This window comes from Lagopus muta, chromosome 16 (assembly GCF_023343835.1).
Source record: "Lagopus muta isolate bLagMut1 chromosome 16, bLagMut1 primary, whole genome shotgun sequence".
Lineage (NCBI taxonomy): Eukaryota > Metazoa > Chordata > Aves > Galliformes > Phasianidae > Lagopus > Lagopus muta.
In genome coordinates, this window is record NC_064448.1 from 2,282,098 (window position 1) to 2,304,098 (window position 22,001).

At 41.8% G+C, this 22,001-nt stretch overlaps 2 protein-coding genes across 4 annotated transcripts; both read left to right on the forward strand.

The window, feature by feature from the left end:
* The first annotated feature begins 835 nt into the window (after positions 1–835).
* SPO11 (SPO11 initiator of meiotic double stranded breaks) lies at positions 836–12,607 on the forward strand. Its single transcript, XM_048963007.1, has 13 exons — positions 836–924; positions 3,184–3,297; positions 5,597–5,685; positions 6,240–6,306; positions 6,532–6,640; positions 7,216–7,302; positions 8,593–8,629; positions 8,851–8,960; positions 9,652–9,751; positions 9,909–9,946; positions 11,129–11,205; positions 11,426–11,537; positions 11,747–12,607. Exons 1-13 carry the CDS (start codon positions 836–838, stop codon positions 11,864–11,866), a joined length of 1,149 nt encoding a protein of 382 aa, XP_048818964.1. The 3' UTR covers positions 11,867–12,607.
* Positions 12,608–12,700: 93 nt separating this feature from the next.
* RAE1 (ribonucleic acid export 1) lies at positions 12,701–20,310 on the forward strand. Of its 3 annotated transcripts, none has more exons than XM_048963004.1 (13): positions 12,701–12,818; positions 13,193–13,289; positions 13,424–13,528; positions 14,175–14,267; positions 15,161–15,247; positions 15,457–15,543; positions 15,759–15,830; positions 16,360–16,467; positions 16,680–16,786; positions 16,873–16,948; positions 17,463–17,657; positions 18,983–19,068; positions 19,646–20,310. In XM_048963004.1, coding segments are annotated over exons 2-13 (1,107 nt in total). In that variant the 5' UTR covers positions 12,701–12,818; positions 13,193–13,199; the 3' UTR covers positions 19,647–20,310. The 3 variants fall into 3 exon arrangements, with proteins under 3 accessions (XP_048818961.1, XP_048818962.1, XP_048818960.1); XM_048963005.1 differs by having other exon boundaries at positions 19,957–20,310; XM_048963003.1 differs by having other exon boundaries at positions 12,702–12,818; positions 18,983–20,310.
* The last annotated feature ends 1,691 nt before the right edge of the window (positions 20,311–22,001 follow it).

The following is a 22,001-nucleotide window of genomic DNA, read 5'->3' on the forward strand; positions in this document are numbered from 1 at the left end:
GCCCATTGCAGCCAAAAGTCTGACAATATTCAGCATTTTTTTTTCCTTAAAGCTCAGCTTCCAACACTGCAGGTTGAGTATTTCTTCTGAACACAAGTTTTTAACAGTGCATTGAGAAAAACATGAAAACATATCCCAACTCTATTCTAAATCCTCTGAACACTGGAGGCGAGTTATAAAATTAGTATTAAACAAAGCTGTATTTCATTTAGAGAAAAGAAACTGACTTCTCAGCTTGGCACTGGGGCTTTCAGCTTTCTTCCAGCTACTGAGAGCAATCAGGAAGAGACTTTTGGTGCTGGAGGAAGAAAGAAATCACTGGTTGCTCAGGAAGGGTGAGAAAAGTGTTGATGAGCCATGCCGCCATTTTGTGCTCAATGGTTTCACTGATTGCAGTGCCTGCAGGGATCTGGGTGCTGCAGGACTTTGCTTAAGCAGCTGCTGAGGTACAGCAACCCTGAAGATCGATTTTGGCTTCAGTTGCTAATGCAGTCAGTCAGTCCTGGTCAGTCAGGCAGTCAGTTGCAGCCAGTCAGTGGGTCAGTCTGTGGGTCAGTCAGTCTGTGGGTCAGTCTGTGGGTCAGTCGGTCAGGGCGGGAAAGGCTGCATCCATTGGGAAGGGTGGGGCCAACTCCCCCCTTGGAAAGGGCGGGAAAAGTCCTCGGTCAGTCAGGAAAAGCCGTTCTTCAACTCAAGCTCTGCAGCAAATGTCTGCTTTCCCTGAGCAGCTACCCCTGCAGTTTCTCTTTACGCCCCAAAGTAGCCTTTCCTAACCTGGCAGTCTCTTTAAAACAGCTCCAACCCTTCCAGGGAGGTTGGGTGTGCAGTGCCCACCATGGAGGAGCGCGGTGCTGAGGCGCTGCCTGGGCACAAGGATGGCTGTGAGGAAACCAGAGCGTCGGTTCACGGCAGCGACGTCCCTAGGTAACAGCTGGGAAATGCTGCACTTGTGCTCTTTCTGTGGTAGGAGTGAAGTTGGCAGTGCTTGTGCAAAAGTGAGAAACACTGTGCTGCTGTGACACGGGAAAGAGCGGCTCTCACACTGTCCCAGCGCAGCTGGGTTTCCTCAGACTTCCCAGCAAATCTGTAGGTACAGACAGCAGTGCAGCAAACAGTGACGACAAACACATTGAGTGTCATCACGATATGACAGACAGGGAGCATCGCAGGGCTATCTTAAGAGGAAAAGGATAATAATCATAATAGTGGAGAGCTCTTGGTCTCTGTGGCAGGGCATGGGGAATGCATGCTTCTAGCACTCAGTTTGCAGCTCCAGGGCTTGGAGTGCATTGCTTTACCGCAGAGCAGATACTTACTGGTAACTGTTTCTGTATAGTCATGTTACACTTGCTTGCTGTGCTATGAAATGAGTCTTATATGCTACTAATGTTCAAGATCACTGCCTGTGCTGCACAGAAGCGGTGTCTGTTCACAGTTAGAAATGCTGTGTGGCACAGTGCTGCCCTCAGCCCCATCGCAGCGTTAGCTAAACCATGGGGAACGTCATGCAGGCACACTTGGCCAGCACTGCATGTTTGCTTATGAAAACTCAGTTTATCTCTGCGAAGGGAGAGGGAATATCAGGGGTACAAATAGAATTGCTGTCCTCTTCTTTATATTTTGTTGCAATTACAGCTTGCGTTGGCCAAGCACTGAGAAACGGGTGGGAACAGCAGCCTGGGCTTTCATGTTCATGAAGTGCAAATGGAATATTCGGCCAGTGACAGTGAACAGAACCACGTGAATATGTAAAATACTTACAAGAATCAGAGCAATGGTGTGGCTTAGATTTACCACCAACCCAACCATTCATTCATCCATCTGCTTATACATATTGTTGTTATCTTCAACTCTAGTTTTTGCTAACTTGCTCTGCACCTTAGCCTTTCTATTCTGCTGTCACCCTTCACTGCGTTACATAGTTTAGCTTACCAGCTGACCATTCCCTCTACTTTATAGAACTGCTATTTTGGATAATGTGCAATAGGTAGGACCTTGTGTTGAAGGAACAGACCGTGAGTCTGGAAGTCAGGAAATCTTGTCTCTCTGTGACCAAATTTAGTCTTGTTGGACATAAAAAATCAGCACTACTAGTAGGTTTATGTTATATACAGATACTACGATGAATAATTTAAAAGAAAAGATTAATACTTCCCAGAAATCATTCCCAAAGAATGAGAATCTTGACTTAGCAAAACAATGGGGAAGTGCAAGTTGAGTCACAAAGTGGAAGAAATGTATTAAGATGACAGAGGAGAACTTTAATGACACCCCGTTGTTGTTTAGGGACACTCATAGCAAGGTTTAAAACATTACTCTTACTGGTTTTGTAACGGTAGGATAATTAGTGTGGTCTACACTACTTGTCTTTGTGTGTTACTTACTGATAAAATAGGTCTTTGCTGATACTGGTGCTAATGTAAGTTTTTGTTTGCTTGTTGTTTTTGGTTTTCTACTCTTCAATCCCACCTACGCTTATGATGGCATTTAACAGAGTTGTAATGGTAAGGACAGCTGAAATGTTGGTGTCAGATTGCTTATGAAAATAAAGAGCATCTGTCATAACACTCAGAGCAGCCTAAAGTTTGGATGTAATGCATCTGCTTGCAAGGTTACTTGGTCTTTTTAGGTGAAAGATGCAGGTTCTGTTCTTTGCATCTGCTGAGACCAAGCCCTCATATAATTAAAACCCTTAACAGTTTGTTTAGGGCAACAGATCAGAAGGTTAATGTGCACGGCTACAGCAGGAAGTATTTGTTCTGTTGAACTTTTTTTCTGAATTCACAGCATTTAAAAACAACTTAGCACAAATCACAGCCAAGGCCAATATTACATCATTTGAAGTAAAGCATTAATCATGAATCAGAAACCAGCCAGCTGCTCTGAAAGCTCAGCTGGTGAAAAATCCACTGGTTTTAGGGTTGAATAGAAATGTACTTTTAATTGTGCTCTCAGTCATGAATCTGGAATGGAAAGTCAAATCTTACGTGGAAACTAAGGAGAAGGACATGCAAAAACAAAGAAGGCTTTGCAATGTGTATATATACAAATATGTGTGCATGTGTACATGCCTGAAGAAGTTTTGAATTAAGTGATTTCTGGAAGGATGAGGATAGATTATCAAAATGCGAAGTAGAACTGTGTTAAATTATATGAACTGCTTAATTGTTTTCTTTCTTTCAGTTCTGAAGTTCTTGAAGCAATAGAAAACGTTATTCTAGATGTGCTTAAAAGTTTGGCCAAAAAACAAGCACCTGTTCTCACACTGGCTAATAGATCAGATTGGAGGAATGTAGAGTAAGTACCGTGTGTTTTGAAGTCTTGCCTGACATGAATATATATGGCACAAATGCAATGCTTTTATAACTTCCACAAAAGTTGAATTGATGTCGTTCTATCAGAATCAGAATTCAGCTTCTTGAAAAACTGCTGTACAAAGGCAAAGTGACGCATGAGCAGACATTGTGCACTAACTGAAGAGCAGGCCATAGCATAAAGGAGAATGTAAAATTCTGGAGAAAGAATGAGAAAGAAAAGAGGTCCTATAGCCAGATATGTTCTAGATGCGGTAGAAAACAGAAATAGTGCGTTGTGTTTGATTAAACAAAAAGGAAAACTGTTTTAGGCTGGAAACTCTCACTCACAATTTTATTTACCAATCCATTTGCAGTGCTTTCTCTCTCTCTCTTTTTTTTTTTCTCTGCTTGTCCTCATGGTACCTTATTTCTTCAAATGGTAGCAATAAGTTTGTCCTCCTTTTATCCTTCAAAGAAGGTGGTTGCCAGCTCCTACCGTTCTCTTACTGCCATGCTGTGTCCATGCACTATCTTAAGTCCATTATTTGCCAAATAAAGTAAAACCAGATTCTGCAGTGTTATCTAAATTTCAGATCTCATGCCAGCTTACCTAGGCAGGAGCAGAGAAAGAACAACCCGTCCTTTATATCACAGCTTTGTAGAAGTCCATGCAGCAGTACTTTTCCAAGGCATGAAATTCAACTGAGAATGAGAAATCCATTACTTTTTATAGCATGAAAGCAAAAGGATAAAGGAAGGCATGGATCTGTCCCTTATCTCATAATAGCTTTGGGCACCCATGAGCTGAAGGATATTTAGATCAATCTGACTGCAGAGGTCCTTGTAAGTGGACACATTACAAACACTGAAGGTTGTGAAAGCATAGCAGACCTTCCATGCATTACACCTCAGTGGAATACTCAATGAGAACAATAGATTTCTGTCCATCAAAGAAGTGAAGGTCCCGAAGGCAATTAGCTAACTGAAACGCTTGCATGCCCCAGTGAATGCAGTGGTTGGTGTCCTGATGGCTTGACAACAAATGTTTTACTTCAATGGCTGTAAAATGAAAATATTATAACAAAGCTTTGCCATCTTTGGCAGTCTCAGGGGAACGGCCATTCTGGGCTGGGAAAACAGACGTGTAATTTTCCATCAGAACACATAGAGGGAAAACGTTCAAATGAAAACAGCATCACAGTTTGTTAAAAATAAGACACGTCAATCAAATTCAAAAAGCTGAACCATTACTTATGGTGGAGAAATGGAAACTTGCATAGGCATTCCATTGAGTGAAAACATTTGTAGATACCCAGAGAGAGATGTACCTGGGAATGAGGTCAACCTATGAGAATGCCTGCCTAAAGCAGGATGTGTGCTTTACAGAAAGCTACTCTGCAGGGAACTCTGCAAGGCCAGGAAGGACAGCTGGGTGCAGGCTGTCAAGCTAGGCTGAGCTTTCCTTGTGAGCCATGTGTGAGGGCTGTGGGGTTGGTTCTTAGGCAGGGTGTTCTCTAAAAGAAGTGTTCCTAGTGACCTTAATGGAGCACAGAGGTGACTGCTGCTCTGTGCAGATCTGATGCAGGCAGCAGGCAGTGAAAAGCGCGCAGCCTCAGTGCTGCAATGCACTGCAGTGAGTGCTGAGCACGGGGAGCTGCTGCTGCACTGGTTGTGCTCTGCCACCCAAAGGCTGCGAGGAGCAAAGGAAGGCTTCGAGAAACTTGATGTGGTTTTGTATCAAATGATGGTCACCTCGCCGTCAGTGCTTTTAAAAGCACCTGTGGAGTTCTAAAGCAGAAGTGAGTGCTGTGTAGGCAGGCTGTCGTACCTGAGGGCACTACAGAGAAATGCTGCAAAGAAAACGCTGTCTCTTCTGAAGAGATCCTTCAGATACAAAATGAAATGGTGCAGATCATTTAGGTGGGACAGCTGTTCAGAAATTAGGGTGCCCCACATTTTTCTTTCCAAAAGTTCCAAGAATGAAATTGAGTTGAGTTATTCTGATAATAATTTGAGGGCACAAATTAGATCATGCAATTGTAAAATCAAATAATTGCACTTTCTCGTATGTTGTACATCAGAAAATTACTGCATGTTAGACTTGAAGTGTATACATAATAATGAATGACATTTTTTTTCCTTTATTTATTTGTTTGCTGCTAGTCTATCATGTCTAAAAATAGAACAAGCATCTTTGACTTTAGGAGAGGGCTCTCAGTCTGAGCAATCTGGGATAAAATCGTTTACATATCCTTACTTGTAAGCTGACAGTTCTATTGCATTTGTTTGCCATGTGTCAGATTTAAAGATTCTGTAGGTCTACAAATGATACCTCGTTCCACTACAAAACAAATCAGAAGCGACTGCCCTGCAACAGCACCAAAGTTTGGTAAGTTCCAAAGTTGAATTCTTAATTTTTTTTGTTGTATTTTAGTTTGAAACCTTGTAAAAGACATAAATTATGCCTTGTGTGCTACAAGACTAACAAAACTGATACTAATAAGAAGCCCTTCAGCTTTTCCCTGTTGTTACAGTTTCTATGGTGCCTGACTGAATGTCAGATTGAAGCATATTCGCAAAGTCTACAAGTAAAAACATCCCCCTCCTCCAAAAAGCCAGCTGGGAAAGGAATCTTGGAGTACAGACAATAAGCCACTTTACTTTTCCAGAGCAGGCAATGAATTTCTTCGTCTGGACAGCAGGACACGTGTTCCCTCACTCAGCTCCTTCATATGCACTTTTCTCTAGCTGCTAGAAATTACTGGGTACACTGGTTGGTGCCATCTCTCAGTATTTCACACCGTGTTAAAATACGTGCACAGATTGTGTTCATGCTTCACTGTTTTATTGTATGAGACACAAATATCGGTCAACATAAATACAAATGATTGCATGTGCATTTCTGAGCATTGACAACAATGGATTTGTAATGCGTTTTTTCAGCTATGATGCTCAAAATGTTATCGATGATCTATAAGATGGTGCAGAGCAATTCGTATGCAACTAAAAGGTAATGTGACATTTCTGTGGCTTCAGATGCAGTTGTATTATAGGAGTGCTGCTGGGGAAGCAGAGTGGGGTGCAAATCTGTCAGATAACAGATTTCTCTGTGGGAAATCTTTCCAGTGGTTTGATTACCCATGCCTTCAGCTGAGTGTTACTCTGTATTCTGACAGCCTGTTAGCTTTTTCAGTACTGTAATTCATATTGTAATTACATGTTTTGGTCTTGACAGAGATATATACTACTCAGATACACTCCTGTTTGGTAGCCAGAGAGTTGTGGATGATTTAATCAATGAAATCTCTTGCATGCTTCAGATACCTCGAAGAAGTCTGCACATTGTAAGTGGCTTATGATTACTGCTTTTATTCTGTAATCATTTCCAAATCATATGGGCAGTGCGTGAAGCTGAAATATCAACAACACCTGATTAAGTTCTACCGTAACATTTGAAAGGTTTCCTGTTTTCAGAGAAAATTCATAGTTAGCTTGCTTCCAAGAGTGGCACAAAGTGCTAGCCAAGATCACAAGGCCTTTTGTATTACCTGGGAAGGCAGTGCAGAGTGCAAGGCATCTGCTTTGTAGTTTATACTGAGAAGACTTCCTAGCGTGGGGTTTAAGTGGAAGTTTCGAGTGAGTCAGACATACAGCCATCTGAATATCCTGCATCTCATGCTTTACAAGACTTATTTTGTATACACAAATGCAGTTGTTTCTGTACTTTATTGCAAATCCACCTTTATATCCATGGTGTCAACAACTTTGCTGTGTGTTTTAAGAGGTCGATGGCTGCTGATAGCAGCTTGTTACCAGTTGGAATGTTTTCCAGAGGTTTCTTGGTTTGCCCATTCAGTAACAGTAACATAAAAGCACGTTAATTCCAATTTACTCTATGCAACTTTTTGTTTTTTTTCAGCTGTCTACAAGTAAAGGTTTTGTTGCCGGTAATTTAAGTTACACTGAGGAAGATGGTACAAAAGTGAATTGTACCAGTGGTGCAACAGTATGTATTAAATAACTAACAGTAATTAGAATACATAGAACAGTTGCATTTGGAAGGAACCCACATAGATCAACTACCTCCGTGTGATACCCTGCACTTCATGTAGCTCAGGTTGCTCCATTTATTAAACTAACTGACACTCACCCTCTCTAACTTCTTTAGTGGCAACAAAACAGAAAAAATAAACTGAGCCATCACAGTAAGAGGAGTAATTATCTTCTGGACCCAAACTGTGTTCCCATTTACACAAGTTTGATAGTAATGCCTTATTAGCATAAGAGGTAATATTCTCATCATGTGCCCAACGATGTACAAGCAAAGATCTGTGAATGTAACATCAGGATATTTAGTCTCAGAATATCACTAATACAGGACTTGCAAGCATTAGAGGGGCTTGTATTATCAACTGATGTTATCAGAGGTGATACTGAGCTACAGAGAAGTCTATAACCACAGCTGTATAAGCAGCCAGGAATTGCTGATTGCTGTCGCTGTTCAGGTTATGAAAGTGGAAGCAGAACTGTGACTGCTGACTGCTGTCACGATTTCCTGACAGATGTGCTCGTTGTAAGCTTAATCTGGTCACTTCCAAATGGAAAGATTGCTTCAGCTGCCCATCATGCTTTGTTTTTAAGCAAAGTGTAAAGGCCCCCGTTGTTAATACTCTTCTACAGCTCTTCATAGTTTTATTTGTTGGCACCAGAAGTGATTTAGCAGTCAGAAATAAAAACAGACCACACACTTCAATATAGACACGTTCTTTTGCCAAGTTCTTCCTCCAGTCCCTGCTCTGTTATCCATATGCTTGCCAGATTGACCCAATCCTAATACGAGATGTAAACATTGCTGTGCCTTAAACTGTTGCAGCAATATAGTTATAAAAGCAGGTTACAGGTTAATAAAAGAAAGGATTAAATGGTCTTCCAAAGAGAAAGCCCAAATGCTTTAAACCTGGATTAAATTTGCAATCTTAAATTGGCACTGAGCTGACTTTTCTTCTGGCTAAAAGAGATGTGAAATGAATCAGGACATTGTTTTCTCTGTACAGCCCATGCAAAGAGCTGAGCTGTAGCAGTAGCACAGATGCACTTCAGAAAAGTGTGCAGTACAGCAGGATACGAAAGGTTGAATGTACTTACAAAGCAGGGAAAGTGTCAAGGCTGATCTTGCATATTAGGAGATGAATGGTTGTTTTAGGATGTAATGGTGTCCTTCATTACCTAATGTTGTTATTTTAAAACATATCCTTTTCTCTATCATAAATTATTGGTTTGGTTTTTATTGTTTTAGGCAGTTACCGTGCCATCTAACGTTCAAGGAATTAAAAGTATCCTTTGAGCAGAAACTCTCAGTGTGGACTGAAAAAATAAAGTAAAAACAAAGAATATTCCAAGTTAAACAATGTTCTGGTAATTTTTTTCTCTGCCTGTTGGCTCCAGAATTGAGTCAAGAGCTGCTTTTGGCTCCAGAATAAGTATTTTAGAACATTCAGATTGAATGGGTTGCTGTGACGGATTGTCTTATGTGCAGGTAGCCTTAACATTAAAGATCTATACTCTCGTGCCAAATTCATATTAATTGTAGAAAAAGATGCAACCTTCCAGAGACTCCTGGATGATGAGTTCTGCATTAAATTGGCCCCATGTATAATGATTACGGTATGAGTTTACATTTCGTATTGCTGTTAGACATCAGAATTTACAAGGTACCTCAGCCTCATAATGCTGCTCAAACTTGGCCAAAAGGCAGTAATAAGACAGTGTGCCTTAGCATCTTGGTACCGTTTTATTAGAGTGGTAATGAAAACACAAAATGAACATCGTGAAGATTTATTTGCTCCAGCCATCCTCTCAGAGCCTGGAAGCTGATCAAACTCATCCGGGTGCTGCAAAGTCACACAAGGCCCCGCTGTTGTTCTCCATGCTCCTAAACTTTGCAAGCCCAAGTGAAATCAAACTGTTTGATTTTTGGATCTCATTGAAAGATTTACGCAGCTTGCACAAGTAATTAATTCATTAGTTGATTAAGAACCAGAGGGATGTGTAAATATCCACGCCTACGTGTTCTGGGACCAGCAGTGAGGAAGAGCCTTGGGCCCCTGTCTAAGAGGAGAAGCACTTACACTCTGTAGCACACCGTCTGCACCTTGTTTTACATTGTTTCCTTAGTGCTACAAATGCTTTTGAGAAGGAAAAAAAGCAGCCGTTTTCTCTTAATGCTTAAGGCCTATTGGAGAAATTTTCCTGCAGGCGTTTTGTTTGCAAGTTTTAATTGGCAAATGTAAGCATGTATGTAGCCAGATGTTGTTTTAATTAATTTAAATCTGTCTGCTTTATTTTGTTTCCTTAGGGAAGAGGCATACCAGATCTTAACACACGACTTCTGGTCAGAAAGCTCTGGGATACATTTCAAATTCCTATTTTCACCCTTGTGGATGCAGATCCACATGGTAGGTCTGTAGCTCTCTAATAGAGGAAGAAAGCAAGATTTACCTTGATTCTCATTTTGCACTGTAATGCCATAAAAGTGAATTGTTAAAGCAGTCTTCATAAGCATTCCCAGTGTGAAGATAACAGATACCTGACAATTGGTGTTCTTGAACCCAGGTGTGGAAATAATGTGTATCTACAAATATGGATCTGTGGTGAGTATCAGTTCCCACTCGAATATATTGATCTGAATTCAGCCTTGAAGTTTGGATGCACGATGAGTTAGAATGGTTACTACCTCTCCTTATTTTCTTTAAACACAGGCACCATTTTTAGGCCTTTGTATCTGCAAGAAGAGCTTTTTCCTGTAACAAACAGAAATTGGATAACAATGTCAGGTGTTTTGTTTAACTGTATCTCAGTTTCTTCCTGCTATGCAGGCAGTTCTCAGGAAATCCAAATGGAAAAGCATTTTCCAGTTTGCTTTGTTTCTGCCATGGAAGACAAATGATGGCTGGAAGAAGCTGGGGAGGAAAAGGACGTAACTCGTGAGATAGGTGAACAGCACGGTCCTCCAAGGAATCGTGTTGTGTTGGTGAAGGTTTTGGTTTGGGGTGAGAATTTGTGTTTGGATACATATTTTAATGTGGAATATTATGGAGGAAAAGGCAAGGGTAACAAGTAGGGGCACTGCAGTACATCACTAAAAGAATAGGTCCAGAAAGACAAAATGGAAGGCAGGCAGGTAGCAGAGAGAAAGAGGGAGATGGAGGAAGAACATCTAAAGAAAACGAACAAAGAAACAAACCCCACCTTCTGGAAACAGTCATGGCTGATGTTCAGGCTCAAGAATATGTCATAACACATGCTTCAGGGACCCCTGTGGAGACAGAACTCGTGTTTTCAGGTGATCTGCCAGGATTTTAGCTCTGCCAGCAATGTGTGTAAACTGAGAGAACAGCATTTTCCAGGATGAAAATAGATTATTGGGTTTCTGATAATCTTACACAGCGAAATTCACTGATTATATATAATGTGGTGCTTGTAGCAGGGAATATCAGGAATTTCCAGTCGTAGTTGTCACTGCTTCTCCTGGCTTCAGTTTTGTTTGGCAATCAAACTCAGGCTGACTGCAAACAAACAAACAAAAACCACAAGATAAAAAGAACAGAATGCACCAATCTAGAATCTTTCATGGCTGAAGGTGGCAAGCCATAAAAGAGAAACTGTTCTCAGCAATGGGGTGTGGTAAGTTCCAGTTTCCTCCTCTAAAGTTCTGATAGAGAGAAGAGCCAACCAACCCTGTTATGCAACCTGACTGTAGCCAAGAACTGCTTCTATCTCAAAGGATTTAACTAAAAGTCTCTGAATGTTACAGCTGGCTTTTCTTATTCCAGTCAATGTCTTTTGAGGCTCACCAGCTCACCGTTCCATGCATAAAGTGGCTTGGTCTCCTTCCGTCTGATCTCAAGAGGTTAGTTATTTCCCAGAAGGAATGAAACCTTCATAGACAGTAAATAAAATCTGACTAAATTCATCAAACGAACAAAGCCACAGTAACAAAACCAACATGCAACACTTGAATCCAATATTGTTCGCTGTTTTCATCCATTATTCTGGCTTGTAAAGAAGTAACTGGAAATCAGTGTTTCTGAAATACATGAGAAAATGTAATAACTTTATTTACGTTTCAGATTAAACATACGGGCAGATGTCCTGATTCCATTTACGAAGCAAGATCAAAACAAGTTAACAAGTCTACAAAAGAGGCCTTACATTGCTTGTCAGCCAGCGTGGAAAAAAGAGGTCTGTACAAACCTATCTCCTATTTCTTACTTCCACAGGGCAAATCCTGCCACCTGCAGTCCTGTTCCTTCTTATTCTTATAAACTCTCAGTATAGCTTTTGCAACTGTAAAAAAAAAAAAAGGGCACGATTGAGAAAGTCCATGTCTACCCCTGGGTCTGGCGGTTACAGCATCACAAATTAATTAGTTCCTTTTTTATTTCTTTTAGCTGGAAATTATGGCAGCATCTAAAATGAAGGCTGAAATCCAAGTTCTAACTTCTCTTTCATCAGATTATCTTTCCAGAGTGTATTTACCAAACAAATTGCAATTTTGTGGATGGATATGAATGCCTATTTGCATATGGGCTGTTTTTCTTCATATTGATTTGTTTTCTTGACTAAGAGAAAAACAGAGAAGCAAAGGAGTGTGTATCAGCATCTTGCTCAGCTTATTGTAACTAGATTAGGATTGTCTCTTCTTTCTATTTCAAGCTGTAAAAGGAATCACAACTCTTACAGAGTACAGTTTGTTCCACTCTGCCTTCAGTGCTGCACTGTTCCTTCTGCCCAGGGAACACTGTTAGAGATAGGAGCTAGGATCGGATCGAGGAACTGTTTTGTCCTCTGTCTCAAAGCAGACAACGATGCTGTGCACACCTTGCAATTTCTGCAAAGTAAAGGACTTTGTTGGCAACTTGTTGTAAGCACCTCCTTGTGGAAACGACGGCAGCCCAGCACTGCGCTGCTCTGCGCTCTGTGCGCTCGGGCTGGCAGCGCGCAGTCAGAGCTTCATTCCCGCACATCGCAAACCGCTGTAAACGTTCCAGCGACCCAACTGCTATTTGTTTGGAGTGAGCAAGCACGCAGATGTTGTTCATTAAGAGTATAAGCAATCTTGTTAATGGTGCACATCACAACAAAATCCCTCGTTCATTTTTTTTAGTTGGCTCCGAAACGGTGAAAAGGAGCCGGAAAAGGCAGTGATTAAAGCGTATAATAAACCTTCTGTAAAGAAAAGGAATTGACTGCATGGGAAAAGTTTCCAAAATCGATCCGCAGCCAAAACCGTTGCACATATTTTCGGCAGGCTTTTTTCCTACCGCTGCACCAAATTAAAAAGGAACCGGAACCGCTTTTGCTGCCCCGCTCCGCGCAGCGAAGCCGAAGGAGCGCCCGCCCCGCCCCTGCGCATGCGCTATTCCCGCCCCGCGGCGAGCGGCGCCTGCGCAGTGAGGCGCGGCCTGCCCCGTGCGCAGCGCTCCGCCGGGCCGTGCTGCGGGAGGCGCGTTGAGCCGTGCGGTGAGCGAGGGCCGGGCGCTCGGTATCCGGAGCCTTCAAGCGGCCTCGCGTCGCACCGTCCGCGGTCGGTTCCGGTGGGCTCCCAAATGGTCGCGTCCCGTCGCCGGCCAGTCCTCCGCGCTGCCGGCGGCGCGGCCGATCCCTTGGCATGGCGCTGCCCCGCCTGCCCGCAGTGCTGGCCTCGGCGTCGGCCGGCCCGTAGGCACTGCGCGGCCGGGGCCGGGAGCCGGGAGCGGGCAGCCGTCGGCTCGGGGCTCTGAGAGGAAATAGCGGGCTTCCCATAGCACCGCGGGGCGGGGTCTCTCGGGATGCGGTACTTCGTTGTCCCGCTGGTGTCCCCTCCGCTTCTCACCGGGCCGCTTTCTCGTTTGCAGAACGAGGATGAGTCTGTTCGGCTCCACGTCCGGGTTCGGTACCGGCGGTACCAGCATGTTCGGCAGCACGACTGCAGATAACCACAACCCGATGAAGGCGCGTATGTGAGCCCCTGGAAGCCATGCCCTGTGTGCTTGCAGTGCTGCACCCCCGCCAACCCCACAGAGGTAAAGGTTTCAGTGTCACAGTTCTCAAACGTGGCTAATCTTATGTCTTTTGTTTTCTTATAGGATATTGAGGTCACATCTCCGCCCGATGACAGCATATCTTGTTTAGCGTTCAGTCCACCAACACTGCCGGGCAATTTCCTTATTGCAGGATCGTGGGCAAATGATGTGAGTACCCACAGTCAGGCCTACAGATGAATAAAGTAAAAGCATCGGGGCCTACAGTGCAAAATGTGGTCCTTAGAGCTTATGCCGTGGAGCTGGAAGTCTTCCTCTTCTGTTGCAAAATGTGTCTTAATGCCTTGGCACCACGTACTTTGACATGGCAGCTTCAGCTGGGAGATGGAGTTGTGAGCTCGTGTTAGTCACTCCTCTCCCTATGGCTTTTAAGTTTCAGCTCAGAACACGTAATCAGTATTTCTTCTGTTGGGTTTTTGTCATTTTGACTTTTGAAGATTCATTTTCTTGTGCAATTAGACTATCATACTTTGCCCAGTAGAAGAGCTGTGAATGCAGATAAATCTTAGCTGGTTTGACAGGTTTGTGTCAAAGAGATGAGGCTCTTACAGTCTTACTGAAATTTCTGTTGGGATTTGGAGTGTGTGTTCCCAACCAACACAAAGAGAGAGTAGGACTGAAATGTGAGTGGAGGTTTTAACTGTTCTGCTTGGTCTAGTGGCTGGTGGCCTGCAACAGCTTGCTCCTAGCTGACAGCTAAGCATCTTCAAGATGAGAAATCTTCAAGGTGAGAATTCTTTTAACTTTGTAGTCTTACATCTCTATGTTACACCTGTATTTGTGTCTCCTGTTCCAGGTTCGCTGCTGGGAAGTTCAGGATAACGGGCAGACGATTCCAAAGGCTCAGCAGATGCACACAGGGCCTGTACTGGATGGCTGCTGGAGTGATGTATGTTTCAGTTTAAAAATAAACAGTGACATTTAATCGTAAGCCTAAATAAATGGGCACGTATTTTCTGGAAACATAAGTATAGATGTAGATGCATCCCATGATCATTGTATACGTTTCTGTTACTGTGATTGTGTGCTGAGCGTGCTCTAACAGAAGAGGCTGAGATAGGCAGATAAGAGATAAAAGTGTATTTAAAAGTGAAAGTGTATTTAAAGCTAGGAAATAGCACGGCTTTCTCTTTGGGCTTAAAAGAAAATGGGGAAAAAGCCTTGAATGGAGAACCTTAAATCTAAGCTGCTGTATTTTAAGCTGAGTTTCCATTGTGTGTTGTTTATATTTCACAATACAGAAATACAGTGTTTTTGTGAAGATTTTACCAACCTCACGGCCTTCTGCTATTTACAGCAAAGGGACACAGATGGGCTAGTGATGATTTGACCAGCAGAATGTTTGAAGGCTGTTATGGGTATTGTTGGTGTAACGGCCCAGAGTACAACAGAAAAGAATGTGCCAAAATCAACTACCCTTCCCCCCTTCCTTTGAAAAGCTTTTAGCTAGATACTGAATACTTTTTTCTGTATATTGGAGCAAATAATCACTGTTTGTTGGGGTCTTATCTTTGTTACTAACATGCAGGTGTGAAGAAACAGTAGTGGGCAGGCACAGAGGAATGCCTGTTTCCAAGTTGAAGGTGGCATTGCTGAGTGTGCCACTGTTATACAGACTCATAAAGAAATTTCTATTCTGTTTCTTCTTTTCTCTTTTTGTTTCTTCTGTTTGTCTTGCAATGCCTTTATGTGTTACATTACTGTTATATTCTGGAACAGAGTAAGACATGACAATTTTCTGATGCAGATATTTTTTCTCTTGTGCTTTCTCTTGTTTTTCAGGATGGAAGTAAAGTATTTACTGCTTCCTGTGATAAAACAGCCAAAATGTGGGATCTCAACAGTAATCAGGCTATTCAGATTGCACAAGTAAGTCCCAAGCTACTGTGTAGTTTTTTCTTTTCCTTCATTAAAAGCTACCCTTGTTAGCTGAGTGTGCTAATGCTTAGTGTCTCTAAAGTAGATACTAATATGAGAGAGATTTTCTTGAATGGTTTAAAAAGTGTAAATACAAAAATATGAGGAGCATAAATAAGAAACGTGGGTCGTTGCCCTAGTGTGTGCTTTTTCTTCTTCAGCACGAAGCTCCTGTGAAGACCATCCACTGGATTAAAGCACCAAATTACAGCTGTGTGATGACAGGAAGCTGGGATAAAACTTTGAAGGTACAACTTTTACCCAAACAAGGTGCAGAGTGTGCTGACAATCTGTTTATGGCAGCTTTTATCAGAGGGAAAATATTTTCTTAAACACGCGATTCAAGAACAGATCAGTGCAGTGACTTCACTTCATAGAGGGTTGTAGTGTCTGACAAGGATGAATCAGCTTGGTACTATTGGCTCAACTCTGAGCTCTGTTTGTTTTGCTTTCTTTCCATCAGTTCTGGGATACCCGTTCACCAACGCCTATGATGACTCTGCAGCTCCCTGAAAGATGTTACTGTGCAGATGTGGTGAGCTGTGATGTGTAGTAAACTGAGAGTCAGCTGGATGGCTGGGGGGAGGAGTGAAGTGGCTGTGTGGGGCTTTTGTAGGTTCACACTGAGTGCTGGCTGTTAGTATTTGACCTCTGATCTTAGTGACAACACTAATGTTGATGTTCTTGGTCCAACCTCCAGAAAACAGATATTTGCAGCATGCAAAGCGAAGAGACAAAGGCTTGGTGTGCTTGTAACATTCCAAAGGCAAACCAGCAGTAGGACTGGCCTTGCTTTATTTGCAGATTAGGTTGTATACCACTGTTGGAATTCACATTGGAAGGGTCATGTAATAATGCAGGGGTTTTGGTAAGGCTCTCAGTGGCAGTGGAGAGCTGACTTATTGGAAGATCCGCCTGCAGGTGAACTCTTTTCTTCCTCCCTCCCCAAAAAGAAGTCTGGTGCTGTAAAATTCTTCAGGGTTTCTGTGAAATAATAAGTTGAGTTCTCTGTCATGCTAAGAACACCACTGCCTCTCTTCCAACCTGTTTTATAACTCATCTAGGTTCATCCTATGGCTGCTGTGGCCACCGCAGAAAGGGGTTTGATAGTTTATCAGTTAGAGAACCAGCCATCTGAATTTAGAAGAATAGAATCACCTCTTAAACACCAGGTAAAGAGTTACATTCGATACAAGTGCATTTGTACAGATTGTTGAAATGATGTACTTGCTGTTCTTTAAAAAAAAAAAGCAACAAATTGTGTCAAAGGTGGAGTACTTTCCTTCGGTGTGGCACGTGTCCTACTTTGATGTTTATTATGGTGGTATATTAAAATAAATTGCCACCTCCTTAATTTCTAAAATGTTCTCTTCCTCAAATCTAGCATCGCTGCGTTGCTATTTTCAAAGACAAAGTGAACAAACCTACTGGATTTGCCCTTGGAAGTATTGAAGGAAGAGTAGCTATTCATTATATCAACCCTCCAAATCCGTGAGTATTCTTGTTAAATCATTCTCAATTTATTTCTCAGTTTACAACAAAGAACAAAAGAGATGTTTGTTGGTTTTTTTCCCCAGTGCAAAAGATAATTTCACTTTCAAATGTCATCGCTCCAATGGAACAAACACATCAGCACCTCAGGATATCTATGCTGTAAGTACTGAGCTTATATCTGAGGTTGTTTGTGTAGGAAAACAGCGTGAGTTCTGAATGTAAAACCTGCTATGAACTGTTAGTTCTTTTTCAGCTTCAGGTGAAAGTTGTGTTAGACTCTGTGCTTCAGGTTCAGTTGTTGGCATGCACTGAGGAAAAGCAAGTTTTTGCACTTTCTTTAAAACTGAAGTCAGATTAATTATTCATTTCATCCTTCTGGTGGAGATAAAACTTGTTGATCTTGCTGTTATTGCTGATTTTGAGCCAGTGCCATTACACAATATACTAAGCATTACACATTTAATATTTAGCTGCTACAATAAAGATGCTTTCCTTGTTGCTCCAGTTCCTAGTTTCAAAAATGGATCTGGTAAAACACTTCAAAAATAAGATGTATCTATAGTTGCAAAAACCCTTTTGTCATGTATTTACTCTTGGGATTCAGCATGTGTTTTGTTCCAGTTGTCTGTGGGTGACTGTGCTGTCTTCCATAGTATTTTCTGTGATTCTGCAGGTAAATGGAATAGCATTCCATCCTGTCCATGGCACTCTTGCAACAGTGGGATCTGATGGTAGATTCAGCTTTTGGGATAAAGATGCACGAACAAAACTAAAAACATCAGAACAACTTGACCAGCCAATATCTGCTTGTTGTTTCAATCATAATGGGAATATATTTGCATATGCTTCCAGTTATGATTGGTCAAAGGTAAGAAAGGTTTCAACCCGTGTTCACTCTTGTACTTAATGACTAGGGCAATTATCCTGTCACACAAAGCTTTACTGATCTCTGTCACTGGTGATAGAGACTTTCTAGCTGCATAGGCACGCAAGGAAATTTACAGTGGTCATAGTAGGCAGAAAAATGATCACAGAATCACAGAATCACAGAATTGTAGGGGTTGGAAGGGACCTCCAGAGATCATCGAGTCCAACCCCCCTGCTGAAGCAGGTTCCCTACAGTACAGTATGATGAATTCTAACACTGGAGCAGTGTGATGTTCAGTATGGCTCTTAGCTTCAGTTGCTAAGATTGGAAGCAGTGCTGTTTTGCAAATGTGATGAGCAGCACATAAGCAGTGTGGCTCAGGAGTCGTGCTGGTTGCTCTCGTGTTCTGCTGTGGAAATGGCCGTGGTGCACACTGCACACTCAGAAGTTCTCACTAATCTTTGAAATCTGCTTCTCATTCAGATGATTATTTTTTCTTTCTAGTAAGCTGTCATTGTGTTTATAAAAACACTTCTAACAGTGTTTCAATGGTATGTAGTGTATTTCCAGAACCAAGTGCAGCTTGCTGGTGGCACTCACTTATCCATGTACCTTCCAGATTTGACTCAACAAGACCTTATCTAGGTGCGAGAGAATCATAAAGCATTGAGGTGCAGGATCAGTTCTCCTTTATAGTTTATGAAAGGCACAGTTGAAATACGACTGAATTTTACTGGAATTACAGTGGGAAAGTATTCATTGCCTGTTATAACTCACACTCTTAAATTTGAAGATGACATTCATTGTATTTTCAACTTAAATGAATGCAGAAGTAACACAAATGAATTCTATCACATGCCACGAAGGGAAGTAAGGCTGTGATTTCCTTTGTTGTATCTGGTCTTAGGAATGCTGGCCAAAGTAAAATGACTTTGTTAGACAGGGGCAGATGAATTCTTCTGTTCTAAATACTCAGACTGCAGTGGTACGTGTGCACCAAAGTGTCTTTCAGATCTGTTCACCAGTAGGTACTAAGTAAGTTTGTTTTCTGCAACTGTTCCTATGTAGTAGATTTGATAAGCTTCAAGTTGTGCATTGGACCTCAGTAGTTCTACACAATTCTTGTGATTACTTAGCTGGTAAACTGAGCAATATATTACTATAACTAAGTGTTATGACTCAGTAATGTCTGATATCTGACCTGGAAGACGTTGAGTGAATCGTAATAGACAAAACTAATGGGATATTCGTATTTTTGTACTTCAAGATAATGCTGATATTGTCTCTATTGAAGAGAGTAAATAGAGCTGATGTTTCTTTTTTAGGGTCATGAATTTTACAATCCACAAAAGAAAAACTACATTTTTCTGCGGAATGCAGCAGAAGAGTTAAAGCCTCGGAATAAGAAGTAGTGAGTATGAGTCTGAGTTGTGTTACTCTCCTGTGTTTCTGCCATTCATGCCTATACTCTGCCACTTGTGCCCTACTGCACCACAGTTCTGTCACATCTGGATTGTTTTTAATGGGAATTGTAAGAATGATTGGTGTTGTGAATTGCTGGAGGATGTTTTTCAAGCTAGTTATTATGATGTGTCTGTATGTATTGGAGGAGAGGCTGTTGTTCATGTGACTCAAGCACTGTCTGGTCCAAAGCAATAATGGAATTACAGCAAAATGTAAATCTTCATTAGTTATTCCTGCTTAGAAGCTTAGGCATTTGTTTCTTTTATTTTTTTTTAAATTGGTACTAACTAAAATGTGTTAATTGTAATAGTTCTGGAGGAGTTGTACGCATACTGTATTTTTTTGTAAGCACTTGCAATTCTTCATATAGTTCTTCTCAAAGGAGGCTTGTTTTTACTTATGCTCTAGGGATTCTTTCATTGGCTGGTATTTTTTTTAATGATTTTAAATGGAAGTGCTGCCTGCTGTATGCTGGGAGGAAATGCCTTGCAAATTGTTTTCCATTTTCTTAATGACTTTGGTAGGTATGTATAGCATTGACAAATTCAAGACAGAAGATGGATGGACACAAGTGCAAGTTCTGTTTTCCTTTACTTTCACACTCCAGCAATGCACAAGACTTTTGAGCCAATGATTCTCCTGTTAGTCCAAAGGAGAAACTGCCAGTTGTGCCAAGTGGTACAGAGTGATGTCAGCAGCCATTAGAAGTTCTGTTTTGTTCGTGACCGAACCAATGAGTGCAAAATACCAGTGGCCTACACTGCTTTAAAGCTGACGTTTTTTGAGTTCAGAGTTAGTTTCTGCATCTCTGTTAACACTTCTCGTCCCTTAACAGGGGTTTCTGGACTGAAAAGAAAGCTCATTTTTCTATTGACTAGAGAATAGTGCTGGTGAGTTTCATCCTGATGAAAAACGCTGTGAAGCAAAGTCAAAGCAATGTGTGTCCCTCTGATCTGAATCTACCACTGTTTACTTCTGACTGTCCACTTGTACACATGCCAAAGTTTCTTTCTAGAAGTGAATGCTTACTGTTCCTGTTCAACTCTTGTTTGATAACGATGGTGAGGGGATGCATGTATAAAAATACTTGTCATATTGTACAAACCCTGTATAACTGTATGTTGTGACAGTTATGGTTATGGATTCATGCGATGTTTCAAATAAAATTTTTACGAAATGCTTTTTTATATTTTGCAGTTGTGATACAATCACGTGGCCACGTTGCTGTGCTTGCTCCTGTGAGCAGCTTTGTGTCCTTTCACTGCAGTTCATACATTCTTTAAAAGTAAAATACTTCTTGCCCAGCTGCCTTCTCTGCAGATGGAATGCATTTTGCAGCTGCTGTTTTATTATGAATCATACCTGTGGTTTGGCCTCAAAGAATTAAGAGGAGAAGCATTAAAGGCCTTTTGTCTTATGGGGGAATAAAGTTGCTTGCTATTGCAACAGCCAGACACCTGACAATTGGACTTCAGTATAACTGAGTCACACTGTCTTCCCAATCTCCAGCTCACTGGCACTCTGACTTCAGACCCTGCTGTGTTCATCAGTCCTTGCTTGCTTTCTTGGTGTGTATTTCCTACTTGGTGCATCTTTGAGGAAGGTCCATGCTGCTGTTGTCTGTTCTGGGCCTTGTTTCTCAAGCTAAGTTTTTTCCTGCTATTCCTGTGTTGATATGATTTTGGTTTTCACATTCATGGACCATTAGTTTTCTTTAACATAGGAAAAAAATTCCCAACAGTTCAGCAGTAGCTGCTTGCTTGCTTAAATAGAACTGCGTGTGTATGTTTTATTGTTGCTTGCTTTGCAGTTGTTGCTTGTGCCGTAATCTTTGGCTGTTCCCACGCTTTTCCAGTCTTCCCAATCAGCTGGATGCCAGCAGGCAGTAGACTCAAGGTTGTGTGATTGCTGATGGCCAGAAAACTTAAAATCCCGTGAGCAGAACCTCCCACTGGTGTAAATAGGGAAGAATGGGATGTATCACCTCTTGTTTAAACATTCTGATTCTTTGTTTAAATACACAACTGTGTGAATGAAGTTGAGAGAAAATGGATTCATCCCAGGTTGGCATGTACATTTCTATGGGTTCCAATGGAGCTGCACCTGCTTGAGAGGATACTGAGCTTGCCCAGAACGTTTTCATTTTGTATTACTAAGTTGAGTACTTATTCTCGTGTTGGAATCTTTCTTTATCTCAGTGAGGCTTCAGAATTATTTAGTCATTGTGTTAATTGTTCAGACTAATTTTAGAAGGGCATATTTTCCATTACATTGCTATGTGTGTTAGAAACATTCAGCTGAGATGACAGAGTCAAACTTTGGACTGATTTGCTCTCCATTACCCAAAAGAATGCATTGGCAATTTACTCCTCCTCATAATTATTGTGGATTCTTTTGTGAAGTGAACACAGCTGTATCCATTCAAGCCTTAAGAGCTTACTTTCCTTACCCACATCTCGGTGTTACTTGTGTGGCAGTTACTTATCCACAAATACCTGAAGCAGAAAGTAAGATTCCTGGGGAAGGTGTTTCACAGCCACTGTGGTGGTTTGCCCAGAAGGAAGTTTTTGGAGCTTCACCATGGAACATTGCCCTGCTTTCTGTGCTTACAGCTGGCTGAGGTCTGTCCCCTCTCAGCAGTGCTGCAGCAGAACGCAGTGGATGGAATAAATTCAGAAAACAAGTCCCTCGTCGAATTTTCTGTACTGACAGATGCAGTAACTCATAAAAGGCATGAAGTCAACTCAACCTGTTGCTGTGCATCTCCCTTTAAGCCAGGAGGTGGCAGCGTTGGCAGGATGGTGCGTGCTGTGCGCAGATGCTTTGCAGTGCAACTCAGCCGCAGTTGTGCTGGAATACAGGTGCCTTCTTACAGGTGCC

Coding starts and splice junctions, on each gene's coding strand:
- SPO11 (XM_048963007.1), top strand. CDS start 836: ATGGAGGAGCGCGGTGCTGAGGCGCTGCCTGGGCACAAGGATGGCTGT. Junction 6,641..7,215: donor CTCGAAGAAGTCTGCACATT/GTAAGTGGCTTA, acceptor GTTTTTTTTCAG/CTGTCTACAAGTAAAGGTTT. Junction 9,752..9,908: donor TGTGGATGCAGATCCACATG/GTAGGTCTGTAG, acceptor TCTTGAACCCAG/GTGTGGAAATAATGTGTATC.
- RAE1 (XM_048963004.1), top strand. CDS start 13,200: ATGAGTCTGTTCGGCTCCACGTCCGGGTTCGGTACCGGCGGTACCAGC. Junction 13,290..13,423: donor ATAACCACAACCCGATGAAG/GCGCGTATGTGA, acceptor GTTTTCTTATAG/GATATTGAGGTCACATCTCC. Junction 15,248..15,456: donor AGGCTATTCAGATTGCACAA/GTAAGTCCCAAG, acceptor TTTCTTCTTCAG/CACGAAGCTCCTGTGAAGAC.